At 43.5% G+C, this 15,000-nt stretch overlaps 1 protein-coding gene across 1 annotated transcript in view; it reads left to right on the top strand.

Moving 5' to 3' along the window:
- Positions 1 to 12,927, top strand: part of ints11 (integrator complex subunit 11) — a gene marked incomplete at both ends in the record, with an annotated part of 25,485 nt that extends 12,558 nt beyond the window's left edge. The window contains 5 exon segments of the mRNA XM_034201249.1: positions 5,549 to 5,638; positions 6,099 to 6,261; positions 11,730 to 11,840; positions 11,923 to 11,984; positions 12,785 to 12,927. Coding sequence (XP_034057140.1) covers positions 5,549 to 5,638; positions 6,099 to 6,261; positions 11,730 to 11,840; positions 11,923 to 11,984; positions 12,785 to 12,927 — 569 coding nt within the window.
- Between the last annotated feature and the right edge of the window lie 2,073 nt (positions 12,928 to 15,000).

The raw sequence follows: 15,000 nt of genomic DNA, 5'->3' as shown, positions 1-15,000 counted from the left end.
GTCTATCTAGCATGACATCCCAATAAGCTGCTAGCCACTGCAAAACACTAGTGCTAGCTAATGTTTTGCAAACTATTCAAAGTGAGGCTATTACAGTAGACCTAACGTTAGTCTAGGAGCCTCACTTCTAATATTTTACTAAACATGTTGGCTAGCTAATGAGCTTCACATATCAACCTGAAAAACTGCGAGGCTCCACTCCACATACCAAGGATTCAATCACTTTTCCTGGCTTGTAAAGTGCTGTGAAGCAGCCTGTTCTCTGGGTGCAGTCTAGGTGCAAGAGCCATGCGCTGCAAGGAGATCTGTGGTTGCGCTCTGTGGCTCTCACAGCCCGCTTCTCTCTGGCTGCTCTCTCCCTGTATTCACAGCACTTTTCCCCAGCTTTCAAACACTTATTGCTGGGTATGAAAGCCTTGTGCATCACCCTGGAGCTCTGCCTAGGTGCCTTTGAGTGTGAGACCCTGCTAACAGCAGTGAACCTGCTGCCAGCATTACAAACATATTAATCAGGGGTTTTAACACTTTTTTCCATGAAAATGATTTGTATTCACTATCATGGGGCTATATAAATCAAATTCCGGGTAATTAGGAGCACAATTCTATCTTTTACTATTTAAATGTATTTGTATTATATATTTTTGGGCTATTAAAGTGACATTTCTGGGTGACTTTGTCAGTTTATGGAGCTTAGCCCACAATTCCCGGAGGTTCCAGGCCGAATTTGGGAGCTCATAGCCGGCCTGCCATGCGCCCCCACCCGTGGAAAGCCGAAAAAAGTAAAGAAAACGGTCAATTATATCTTAAAATAATCAAAAATGAAGTTTAAAAAAATTCTCGAAAAAACGACAGAGTGCTCCAAAAAGCTCAAGTCTTCGGCGCTTCGGGCGGAAGCCCCGAACACTTTTCCACTTCCCCGTTGCATTTTACAACAGAGAGGGGAATCGAGACCTCCCCTCCTCCGTCAAAAAAAATAATTCATGTTTTTCAAGCTACTATCCGCATGAAATCGGAAACCCAGTTTTTGAGAGGACTCAGAAAAAAAACGGCTGTTTCACATCATGGAGGAATGTGTCCGCTACATGAGTGCTTTGGCTCGGATACAATTGTTGCATGGAGACAGTGGTTGCGTTAGACTTTTTTGTTGTCTGTAATTTTGACGGACAGGATCGTAACATTCCCGTCATAATCCATTATTACCCGTCATTTTATTTTTCATGTTTTAATGATGAGATGAGACATATTTAATATTTATGTTTGAGTACTGAGCAGCAAATGTTCAATCATTATTATTTTTTTAATGATTCATAAAGAACTTTTAAGGGCATGGAGAAAAAAAAAGATGAACAGAGACACCGACCGTGTGGTCACTTTTCATGTCAACACGAACATGAATGATTTATTTGTTCCTGCACTGACAGACAGCAGAGGGGGGCAGAGGCCGCTAAAAACACCACGACCATTGGGCCTAAACAGGCAAATATGAACAATGCCATCGTTTTAAATGAGACAATTACAATCAGAATATGAACAAAACATTTACAAGAACAACTCAATTGACCTGCTGTAGCCTGAACGCTGATTTCTGCATCGTCGTGCACCCTTGGACAAATCCGTTACTCATCTTAGCTTCTCTACAGATGTCGCAGAACATTTTGCCATCTTCCCTCCTCAGCCACTTAAACTCTTGCTCCCACTGAACCCGGTACTCCCGCTTGAACTCCTTGCCACTTGCTTGCCCCTCTGCCGCTGGCTGAACGTTGTCAGTTTGAGTCTTACTGGCTTGTCCTTCATCCTCCACCGCATCAATCCCTCTTTTCACCTCGTGTATCCAAACCATCACAATTACTGGGCTTATTAAAAAAGCTTCGGACGATCAGCTGCCGTGACATTTTGCGATTGCTAAAGCCGGTTAAACAACGAGGTAATCAACGAGGTCAAAAACAAGACTAGACAATAGCTACTTAATATACACACACTCGCCACCAACTGGACAGGGGTGTGAATGACTAACAGTTACAGACTACAGTAGAGTAGATCGCCCTCAGTCGACCTGGCCACTAAGGATGTCATATAATGTGGGCCGCTGGTGGACATTTTGGCGCTGTTCCGAGTTGTGTTCTAATCTGTCAAAATGACGGACTGCTTTCAGATTTTTCCGTCATTGTTAGAAAAAATCCGTCATTGGCGGAAAATATTCGGTTAACGCGACCTCTGCCTGGCCCCCCATGGTTCTTACCAAACTTTAAGTGTTTGAACTGGTCTCTGGAGGAATGCAAGGGGAGTTGTCAGGGGACTCTACCCGCCTTAAGAGACACTATTTTGGGATACAATTTCTCCATTTTCACCCCTTTTCTCTGGTTCTCCCAAAAGATAACAGAGTTTTTCCTGACTCTGGAGGAATGTAAGGAGAGTTGTCAGGGGACTCTTGCGGGCTCATGATGCACTATCTTCGGATACTTTTTTTCATTTTCAGCCCTTTTCCATGGATGAATTGAAACTTATTTTTTCAGCAGCCTCCCGTAGTCAGACCCCTCTCAAGACCCCGGTCAAGACTGTCATGCGGTCCCCAGCAGCCTCCCGTAGTCAGACCCCTCTCAAGACCCCGGTCAAGACTGTCATGCGGCCCCCAGCAGCCTCCTGTAATGGACTGGCCCTCTCCTCACTGGTCCACTGGGAAGGGACGGGGGAATACCATGCGTGAAATCACATTGCCTCAAAGCATGGAGACGTACATTCAGACATACAGGCATCATTGTGAGGGTGTCGCACCGACAGTAAAACGGAAAGAACATTTTCTGTCCAATGTCAGCCGGATAAAGAACTTCCTCGTATTCATGGCCCATGGTGTTAACCGGCTGTCAGACTGGCTGTTCCTAAAAGACACGGAGAGGGTCCGTGGCTGGAGCGAGTATATTGTAAAGTCGGGCCGGGCAGTCACAACATCGCTGTTGTTCCTGAAGAATGTGAACCATTTCCTGAGGTACTTGTCTGAGTCAAAGCTCCGGGGGTGCAGGCTCACCCAGTCTGATATGACCCACATCATCAGAGAGGTGAAAGCCAACATGAACAACTTGAAAAAGTCTGTCACTGTCCACCAGTTCAAGATGAAGAGGAACAAGCTGGATCGTCTGCCGAGCCAGGCGGAGCTTCTCGCCGCCATGGCGGCCGCTGAGAAGCGCATCCCTGATCTCCTTGACCTGATGGCTTGCAACCCAACCTCAATCACCCAGTACCTGCTATATGGCTATCTAACCCTCCATTGGAGCCTCCTGTATGGCCACCGTCCGGGTGTGTACGCAAACATGACCAACACTGAGGTGTTAGAGGCGGACTTAAGGGGCACTGCTGAGGGCTACATCATCCATGTGCAGGATCACAAGACTGCCAAGACATTTGGCGAAGCACAGCTGGTGCTTACAGTAAAGGAGTTTGGCTGGGTCATGCGGTGGATGGGGATAAAAGAGGGCTTGTCGGGTCCTCAGAATGAATTCTTCCTTTTCAACGGGGAAGCATGACTCCAGGAACCTGAACGCTCACTTGAAGAGGGCTTGGGCTGATGCTGGGCTAGAAACAGCCGTCACCTTCACAATCCTGCGCACTGCCCTGTCAGACAATATCAAGCATCACCAAGATCCAGAAAGCAGGTCGATTCTCGCCAGGTTTATGTGTCACGACGTAAGCACTGCAGACCGGTTCTACGCGAATACGCCTGGAATAAAGGAGGGATTGAAGATCCGCTCCATGTTCAGGGCGGCAGCAGCAGCAGCATCATCGGAAGGAGTTCTACTGCCGTCAGATACCTCCGAAGAGGGCTCAGAGGCGGCGAGCAGCGATACCTCTTCTTCAGGGCCGGTTGATACTCCTGATGAGGGGGTAGAGGCCGTGGACTCAACCTGTTTCCCTCGGTGCACCGTACAAGTTAGACGGCTCATATGGCCCCCGCTAATCATGTTTTTATCATGTTTTTATTATGTTTTTATTATGTTTATTATGCATATTGTGTATACTGCTTTTGTAAAAATCGTGTGATAATTAAATAAATAAAAAAACATTTATATAACCTTGAAGGTTCCCAGGGGTTGATACAGTGCCAGGTATCAGACTATTTAAACAAAGTTTACCCAGGATTCAGACACCTTCCCTGGCTTGTAAAATGCGGCGATGCGCCCTGGAGGTATCAGACTATTTTAAACAACTTTCCCCGCCTTTCAAACACTTATTCCTGGGTTTTAGCCTGTCCTTTTGCACGATATCATTTAACATCGAACCTCTCCTGGAAATGGAGAGGTTCGATGTTAAATGATATCGTGCAAAATGACAGGCTAAAACTCTCTTCCAGACGTTTAAAAACACTTTTCCCAACCATTTAAACATTATTTCTGGCTTGTAAAGTGCAGTGATGAGCCCTGGTAGTATCAGACTATTTAAAGGGTTACCAGGAGCATGAGAATATCCTCCACAGAAGGGGGGGGCGGGGTGGTGGTGCCGTGAAGAAGGCCGAATATGGATGCTGATGGGCTGACACCACAAAATCCACCACCTTTAAGTTTTATCAGGGGCATGAGGTTATGTAGAGTGTGATCATCTGGGTTTAGTCCGTGGGGGAGTGCTTAAGTCCGGGGGCCCGGGGACTCACGGTGTGCACGGTTATGGAGGTGTCCATGTCAGGGAGACTGCTGGAGGTCATTAGTCCATCCTTTGGGGCTCTTTGAGGGGCCACAGAGAGGTGCAATTACTGGTCTCTCTCCTGGAGGTGTGAAATAAGCAGAGTGCCCATGTCAGGGAGACTGCTTGAGGTCTGTAGTCCATCCTTTGGTGGTCTTGGAGGGGCCACAGAGAGGTGATTTCCCCAGTCTCGGTCCTGGATGTGTGAAATAACCTGAGTCCCTATTTCAGGGACACATGCTGGAGATCTCTCTCCCGAGAGTGGACGTCCATTGCCTCTAAATAGAGGTAAAATTAGGGCTGTCACTTTGGGTAACCGCACCACTGTCAGACGTCTCCCGAGAATGGACGTCCATTGTCTCTAAATTGGGATAGGGATGTTTATTGAACTTCGTTTTAAAACATGGATGGCTCTGCTGCTCAGCGCTGCTGCTTGCTTCAATCTGTGTCTGCGTTCTTCGCACCTGCCTGTAATCTGAGAAGGTCCCGCCTCTGGCTGGCTCCCGCCCGGAAAATCTTCAGTGTTGATTGACACTTCAGTAATAGCCTATCAGATAGCGCTGTGGGCGGGACATTGCTCGTGTACACTGAGTGGTGACTGCAGCCAGGGAAACGGCCGCATCAGAGCCAAAGTTTTATCGGCAATTTGATTTAAAAAAAGGCTGATAATCGGTCAATTGTATTGTGTGTGGAATGTTGAGAAACAAAAATAATTTAATCCATTTTGAAATAAGGCTGAAACATAACAGAATGTGAGATAAGTTGAAGGGGATGAATACTTTCCGGATGCACTGTTCCTGTAATAAGTGGTTGTTGACATCTGACAGGCGATCATGAAGGAAGCTGACCTGTAATAACCAGCTGTTGTTGTTGTGTTCAGGTGATCATGCCGGGTTACTGCGTTCAGGGAACCATTGGACACAAGATCCTGAACGGACAGAGGAAGCTGGAGTTGGAGGGCAGGTCTACGGTGTGTGTGTGTGTGTGCGTGTGTGTGTGTGTGTGTGTGTCTGTGAGTGTGTGTGTGTCTGTGAGTGTGTGGTGTGTGTGTGTGTGTGTCTGTGAGTGTGTGTGTGTGTGTGTGTGTGTGTGAGTGTGTGTGTGTGTGTGTGTGTGGTACATGTCGCCAGCTAACAGTGTGTGTGTGAGAGCAGCTGGAGGTGAAGCTACAGGTGGAGTACATGTCGTTAGCTAACAGTGTGTGTGTGTGTCACAGCCGGAGGTGAAGCTAACATGTCGTCAGCTAACAGTGTGTGTGTGTGTGTGTGTGTGTGTGTGTGTGTGTGTGTGTGTGGTGTGTGTGTGTGTGTGTGTGTGTGTGTGTGTGTGTGTGTGTGTGTGTGTGTGTGTGTGTGTGTGTGTGTGGTGTGTGTGTGTGTGTGTGTGTGTGTGTGTGTGTGTGTGTGTGTGTGTGTGTGTGTGTGTCACAGCTGGAGGTAAAGCTGCAGGTGGAGTACATGTCCTTCAGTGCTCATGCAGATGCTAAAGGCATCATGCAGCTCATCAGGATGGCTGAGCCCAGGAATGTGCTGCTGGTTCACGGAGAGGCCGTCAAGATGGAGTTCCTCAAGGGCAAGATCGAGCAGGAGTTCAGTGAGTACCCTCAAGATCAATAGCCGCGTTCACACCGCATACTTTGCAGTACTTAGTGCCGGCACTTAGTGCCCCGGCACTAATTACCCCAGGGCACTAAGTACCAATTGCGTTCACTCCGGAGTACTTTTCCCTGAGGGAAGATTACGCAAATGAGCCGCTGACGTCACTTCTTCTTCTGCTTTGGGTTTACTGGCAGGCTGCAAACAACTTCACAGCGTATACTGCCACCCGGAGTCCCCGGCCCGAAGTCCCCGGAGTTGGGGAAGGCTTCAGTCGAAGCTGCTGGGACTCCCAGCAGCTTCGACTGAAGCCTTCCGAGTAAATCGCCAGAACGCCGACACCTCCTCATCTCCACTGCTCCCATGTTTTATTTTGTGTTGCCATAAGTTATTCTCTCTGCGTTGGTGCGCTGGGCGAATGCTAATTCTAATAATGCTAATGCCACAAATACAATGGCGGCTTCACAAAACTTTTCAGAGTTTTACGGGGCGTGGTTTGCAATTCGCCCAGCCAATCAGAACTGGGGCACTTTTTCCCCCCAGGATAGTACCACCTCTCAGCAGGCACTAACAATGGGGGTAAAAGTTCCCGGCACTAAGTACTCCTTTTGGTGTGAACGCAACATAAGGGGTACTAACAGAACTAAAGGGGAAAAGTACGGGGAAAAGTACTCCGGTGTGAACGCGGCTATTAGGCGCTTTCACACCGGAGTACTTTTCCCGTTTAGTTCCGATAGTTCCTGGGATTTTGCGTTCACACCAAAAAGAGAACTTAGTTCATGAGAACTTTTACCCCCATGCCATTGTATTTGCTGGCATTAGCATTATTAGCATTAGCCCTGCGCACCAACAGAGAGGGAATAACTTCTGGCAACACAAAGAAAACATGGGAGCGGTGGAGATGAGGAGGTGTCGGCGTTCTGGCGATTTACAGTCCCCAACTCCGGGGACTTCCGGCCGGGGACTTGCCTATACTGCCACCCGGCAGTACACGCCGTGAAGTGGTTTGCGGCCTGCCAGTAAACCCAAAGCAGAAGAAGAAGAAGTGACGTCATCTGCTTCATTTGCGTAATCTTCCCTCAGGGACTTATTCCGGTGTGAATGCCATCTGCTCTTTAGTTCCGTGGGGGAACTAAGTGCTGGGAACTAAGTACGGCAAAGTACTTGGTGTGAAAGCGGCTATTATACACACCCGCAAGATCAATATACACTCCCTCAAGATCACTAAACCCAATGTTAGTCACTAAACCCAATGTTAGAGTCTATGAACCCAATGTTAGAGTCTATGAACCCAATGTTAGAGTCTATGAACCCAATGTTAGAGTCTATGAACCCAATGTTAGAGTCTATGAACCCAATGTTAGAGTCTATGAACCCAATGTTAGAGTCTATGAACCCAATGTTAGAGTCTATAAACCCAATGTTAGAGTCTATGAACCCAATGTTAGAGTCTATGAACCCAATGTTAGAGTCTATGAACCCAATGTTAGAGTCTATGAACCCAATGTTAGAGTCTATGAACCCAATGTTAGAGTCTATAAACCCAATGTTAGAGTCTATAAACCCAATGTTAGTCTATGAACCCAATGTTAGAGTCTATAAACCCAATGTTAGAGTCTATGAACCCAATGTTAGAGTCTATGAACCCAATGTTAGAGTCTATGAACCCAATGTTAGAGTCTATGAACCCAATGTTAGAGTCTATGAACCCAATGTTAGAGTCTATAAACCCAATGTTAGAGTCTATAAACCCAATGTTAGTCTATGAACCCAATGTTAGAGTCTATAAACCCAATGTTAGAGTCTATAAACCCAATGTTAGAGTCTATGAACCCAATGTTAGTCACTAAACCCAATGTTAGAGTCTATGAACCCAATGTTAGAGTCTATGAACCCAATGTTAGAGTCTATAAACCCAATGTTAGAGTCTATAAACCCAATGTTAGAGTCTATAAACCCAATGTTAGTCTATTAACCCAATGTTAGTCTATGAACCCAATGTTAGAGTCTATGAACCCAATGTTAGAGTCTATGAACCCAATGTTAGAGTCTATAAACCCAATGTTAGTCTATGAACCCAATGTTAGAGTCTATGAACCCAATGTTAGAGTCTATGAACCCAATGTTAGAGTCTATGAACCCAATGTTAGAGTCTATGAACCCAATGTTAGAGTCTATGAACCCAATGTTAGAGTCTATGAACCCAATGTTAGTCTATGAACCCAATGTTAGAGTCTATGAACCCAATGTTAGAGTCTATGAACCCAATGTTAGAGTCTATAAACCCAATGTTAGAGTCTATAAACCCAATGTTAGAGTCTATAAACCCAATGTTAGAGTCTATGAACCCAATGTTACAGTCTATGAACCCAATGTTAGTCTATAAACTCAATGTTAGTCTATAAACCCAATGTTAGAGTCTATGAACCCAATGTTAGTCTATAAACCCAATGTTAGAGTCTATGAACCCAATGTTAGAGTCTATGAACCCAATGTTAGAGTCTATGAACCCAATGTTAGAGTCTATAAACCCAATGTTAGAGTCTATAAACCCAATGTTAGAGTCTATGAACCCAATGTTAGAGTCTATAAACCCAATGTTAGAGTCTATGAACCCAATGTTAGAGTCTATAAACCCAATGTTAGAGTCTATGAACCCAATGTTAGTCTATAAACCCAATGTTAGAGTCTATGAACCCAATGTTAGAGTCTATGAACCCAATGTTAGAGTCTATGAACCCAATGTTAGAGTCTATGAACCCAATGTTAGAGTCAATTAACCCAATGTTAGAGTCTATGAACCCAATGTTAGAGTCTATGAACCCAATGTTAGAGTCTATGAACCCAATGTTAGAGTCTATGAACCCAATGTTAGAGTCTATGAACCCAATGTTAGACTCTATAAACCCAATGTTAGAGTCTATGAACCCAATGTTAGAGTCTATAAACCCAATGTTAGAGTCTATAAACCCAATGTTAGAGTCTATAAACCCAATGTTAGAGTCTATGAACCCAATGTTAGAGTCTATGAACCCAATGTTAGAGTCTATAAACCCAATGTTAGAGTCTATGAACCCAATGTTAGTCTATAAACCCAATGTTAGAGTCTATGAACCCAATGTTACAGTCTATGAACCCAATGTTAGTCTATAAACTCAATGTTAGAGTCTATAAACCCAATGTTAGAGTCTATGAACCCAATGTTAGAGTCTATGAACCCAATGTTAGAGTCTATAAACCCAATGTTAGAGTCTATGAACCCAATGTTAGTCTATAAACCCAATGTTAGAGTCTATGAACCCAATGTTAGAGTCTATGAACCCAATGTTAGAGTCTATAAACCCAAGGTTAGAGTCTATGAACCCAATGTTAGAGTCTATGAACCCAATGTTAGAGTCTATGAACCCAATGTTAGAGTCTATGAACCCAATGTTAGAGTCTATAAACCCAATGTTAGAGTCTATGAACCCAATGTTAGAGTCTATAAACCCAATGTTAGAGTCTATGAACCCAATGTTAGAGTCTATGAACCCAATGTTAGAGTCTATAAACCCAATGTTAGAGTCTATAAACCCAATGTTAGTCTATGAACCCAATGTTAGAGTCTATAAACCCAATGTTAGAGTCTATAAACCCAATGTTAGAGTCTATTAACCCAATGTTAGTCTATGAACCCAATGTTAGAGTCTATAAACCCAATGTTAGAGTCTATGAACCCAATGTTAGAGTCTATGAACCCAATGTTAGAGTCTATGAACCCAATGTTAGAGTCTATGAACCCAATGTTAGAGTCTATGAACCCAATGTTAGAGTCTATTAACCCAATGTTAGAGTCTATGAACCCAATGTTAGAGTCTATGAACCCAATGTTAGAGTCTATGAACCCAATGTTAGAGTCTATGAACCCAATGTTAGAGTCTATGAACCCAATGTTAGAGTCTATAAACCCAATGTTAGAGTCTATGAACCCAATGTTAGAGTCTATAAACCCAATGTTAGAGTCTATGAACCCAATGTTACAGTCTATGAACCCAATGTTAGTCTATAAACTCAATGTTAGAGTCTATAAACCCAATGTTAGAGTCTATGAACCCAATGTTAGAGTCTATAAACCCAATGTTAGAGTCTATAAACCCAATGTTAGAGTCTATGAACCCAATGTTAGAGTCTATAAACCCAATGTTAGAGTCTATAAACCCAATGTTAGAGTCTATAAACCCAATGTTAGAGTCTATAAACCCAATGTTAGAGTCTATAAACCCAATGTTAGAGTCTATGAACCCAATGTTAGAGTCTATGAACCCAATGTTAGAGTCTATGAACCCAATGTTAGAGTCTATGAACCCAATGTTAGAGTCTATAACCCAATGTTAGAGTCTATGAACCCAATGTTAGAGTCTATGAACCCAATGTTAGAGTCTATGAACCCAATGTTAGAGTCTATGAACCCAATGTTAGAGTCTATGAACCCAATGTTAGAGTCTATGAACCCAATGTTAGAGTCTATGAACCCAATGTTAGAGTCTATGAACCCAATGTTAGAGTCTATAAACCCAATGTTAGAGTCTATAAACCCAATGATAGTCTATGAACCCAATGTTAGAGTCTATGAACCCAATGTTAGAGTCTATAACCCCAATGATAGAGTCAATGAACCCAATGTTAGAGTCTATGAACCCAATGTTAGAGTCTATGAACCCAATGATAGTCTATGAACCCAATGTTAGAGTCTATGAACCCAATGTTAGAGTCTATGAACCCAATATTAGAGTCTATGAACCCAATGTTAGAGTCTATGAACCCAATGTTAGAGTCTATAAACCCAATGTTAGAGTCTATAAACCCAATGTTAGAGTCTATGAACCCAATGTTAGAGTCTATAAACCCAATGTTAGAGTCTATGAACCCAATGTTAGAGTCTATAAACCCAATGTTAGAGTCTATGAACTCAATGTTAGAGTCAATAAACCCAATGTTAGAGTCTATAAACCCAATGTTAGAGTCTATAAACCCAATGTTAGAGTCTATAAACCCAATGTTAGAGTCTATAAACCCAATGTTAGTCTATGAACCCAATGTTAGACTATGAACCCAATGTTAGAGTCTATGAACCCAATGTTAGAGTCTATAAACCCAATGTTAGAGTCTATGAACCCAATGTTAGAGTCTATGAACCCAATGTTAGAGTCTATAAACCCAATGTTAGAGTCTATGAACCCAATGTTAGAGTCTATGAACCCAATGTTAGAGTCTATAAACCCAATGTTAGAGTCTATGAACCCAATGTTAGAGTCTATGAACCCAATGTTAGAGTCTATAAACCCAATGTTAGAGTCTATGAACCCAATGTTAGTCTATGAACCCAATGTTAGAGTCTATGAACCCAATGTTACAGTCACTAAAGTCTGTGATGCCTGCTCAGATGGTGATATATTAATATTTAACATGTCCCTCATGTGTTTTCAGGTATCGACTGCCACATGCCGGCTAACGGAGAAACGGCTACGGTGCAGACGAACCCCAGCGTGCCGGTGGACATCTCTCTGAACCTGCTGAAGAGGGAGATGGCTCTGGGAGGTCCGTTATACATATACATGTCAAATATATAAACATGTGTATAACATAACTTAACTTATATATGTTATTAACGCTGTTTCAGGTCCGCTCCCTGACCCTAAGAGGCCCCGCACCATGCACGGCACGCTCATCATGAAGGACAACGTGAGTCCACCTGACACCTGTCCAACACCTGTCCAACACCTGTCCATCACCTGTCCCAATCACCTGTCAATCACTTGTCCATCACCTGTCCAACACCTGTCAATCACCTGTCCAACATCTATCCAACTACCTGTCCAACCACCTGTCCAACACCTGGGGGTTCACCTGTCGGGGGGTTCACCTGTCGCAGGGTTCGAGGGGTTCACCTGTCTGAGGGGTTCACCTGTCAGGGGGTTCACCTGTCGGGCGGTTCACCTGTCGAGGGGGTTCACCTGTCGGACGGTTCACCTGTCGGGCGGTTCACCTGTCGGGCGGTTCACCTGTCGAGGGGGTTCACCTGTCTGAGGGGTTCACCTGTCGGACGGTTCACCTGTCGGGCGGTTCACCTGTCGGGCGGTTCACCTGTCGAGGGGGTTCACCTGTCTGAGGGGTTCACCTGTCTGAGGGGTTCACCTGTCGGGCGGTTCACCTGTCCGGCGGTTCACCTGTCGAGGGGGTTTTTACATTACATTACATTGCATTTAGCTGACGCTTTTATCCAAAGCGACTTACAATAAGTACATTCGACCAGGAAGACACAACCTTGAAGAAAACAGAATCATATAAGTATATCAGGTTTCATAGAGCCAAACATTTCAAGTGCTACTCAACTGGCTTTACTGGGTTCACCTGTCTGAGGGGTTCACCTGTCGGGCGGTTCACCTGTCGAGGGGGTTCACCTGTTGGAGGGTTCACCTGTCGGGGGATTATTTATTAAAGTAACTCATGTATTTATTATTATTTGCTGTGTCCCCTCTCAGAGTCTGAAGCTGGTCTCCTCAGAACAGGCACTGAAGGATCTGGGTCTGAACGAGCACCAGCTGCGCTTCACCTGTAGAGTCCAGCTGCAGGACCAGAGCCCAGAGCAGGAGACACTGAGCAGAGTGTACACACACCTGAGGAGGTGACACACACACACACACACACACACACACACACACACACACACCTGAGGAGGTGAGACACACACACACACACACACCTGAGGAGGTGACACACACACACACACCTGGGGAGGTGAGAGGCACACACCCACACACCTGAGGAGGTGAGAGGCACACACACACACACACCTGAGGAGGTGAGAGGCACACACCCACACACCTGAGGAGGTGACACACACACACACACACACCTGGGGAGGTGACACACACACACACACCTGAGGAGTTGACACACACACACACACACACACACACACACACACACACACACACACACACGTGAAGTAAAAACTTCTTTGCAGCAATGTTGAGCGCATCATCAAATGAGGGAAACTGGATTCACCTGTCAATACACTGATATTTATTGAGAGCCTGAACGGCCGGAGAGTTCACAGCATATCACAGTTCTCCTGTAAGATACCAGCAAACTCTGAACTCCAAAAGCGCCAAGCACCCCTCTATACAAAGAGAAGAGGAGGGCCCTAAAACACGCGGGTTTTCCTTTAATGCATGCCAGATGTCGAGACAAAGACTCGTTGCATTGTAAACCCACATGAGCCAAGCTTCTCCCCCACAAGACATCAGATGACCTCTTGACCTGTGTCTTCCTGAGAAGCTATGGATCACATTACAGGCAGGAATACACTTCAACCATATTAAACAGATTCCCGAGGACAAATCACTAAACTCTATATACTTTAACAAGACCAAAATATTCCTTTACAGATCCACCCTTTTATCAATTTATGATAATCAATTAACATTAGTCTAAAGAATATTTCAGTCAATACTTAAGTCAATAAGCGTCTTCAGAGTTGTGTGGGCTCACTCACATTAATTACATCAAAAGTAGAACAAGATTGAAAACACTTCAATCACCATGACAAGATACAATCAATCATAATAAAATCATCTCTCTTCAGTGCTTGGCATCATTTGTCAAAAAGCACAATAATAAACACGTGAAATAAAACAATATTATAGCAAAATATATGTTTCAAGAATAAGATATTTTATCATTTATCCCTCAGTTAATCTCCTTCATCAAACACAAATTCTAAATCAGCTTACACCTCAAAGATTTACTTTAAGGCAATTACTTATTAAAACACAATTAGAATTTAGGATTTATAATAAATCCAATTGAGGTATAAATCAGACTTCAACTATCAATCATTATGTCATCTCAAAATCTGAAGGGAAAACTGAACAATTCTCAAAATGTTTAACAATCTGAAGAATCAAACATTTTATTGTATAACGACCTGAGAAGGGAAAAAATCAAAACATCTGTTCTTTATTCAGAGCATCAACTGAGATCAATATCAAGACATCTGTTCTTTATTCAGAGCATCAACTGAGATCAATATCAAAACATCTGTTCTTTATTCAGAGTATCAACTGAGATCAATATCAAAACATCTGTTCTTTATTCAGAGTATCAACTGAGATCAATATCAAGACATCTGTTCTTTATTCAGAGCATCAACTGTAATCAATATCAAAACATCTGTTCTTTATTCAGAGCATCACTGTAATCAATATCAAACATCTGTTCTTTATTCAGAGTATCAACTGAGATCAATATCAAAACATCTGTTCTTTATTCAGAGCATCAACTGAGATCAATATCAAAACATCTGTTCTTTATTCAGAGCATCAACTGAGATCAATATCAAGACATCTGTTCTTTATTCAGAGCATCAACTGAGATCAATATCAAAACATCTGTTCTTTATTCAGAGCATCAACTGGACAATATCAAGACATCTGTTCTTTATTCAGAGCATCAACTGATCAATATCAACAATCTGTTCTTTATTCAGAGCATCAACTGAGATCAATATCAAACATCTGTTCTTTATTCAGAGCATCAACTGAGATCAATATCAAACATCTGTTCTTTATTCAGAGTATCAACTGAGATATATCAATATCACAAACATCTGTTCTTTATTCAGAGTATCAACTGAGATCAATATCAAAACATCTGTTCTTTATTCAGAGCATCAACTGAGATCAATATCAAGACA

This window comes from Gymnodraco acuticeps, unplaced genomic scaffold, assembly GCF_902827175.1.
Source record: "Gymnodraco acuticeps unplaced genomic scaffold, fGymAcu1.1, whole genome shotgun sequence".
NCBI lineage: Eukaryota > Metazoa > Chordata > Actinopteri > Perciformes > Bathydraconidae > Gymnodraco > Gymnodraco acuticeps.
This window is presented reverse-complemented; position numbering and strand designations above follow the sequence as displayed.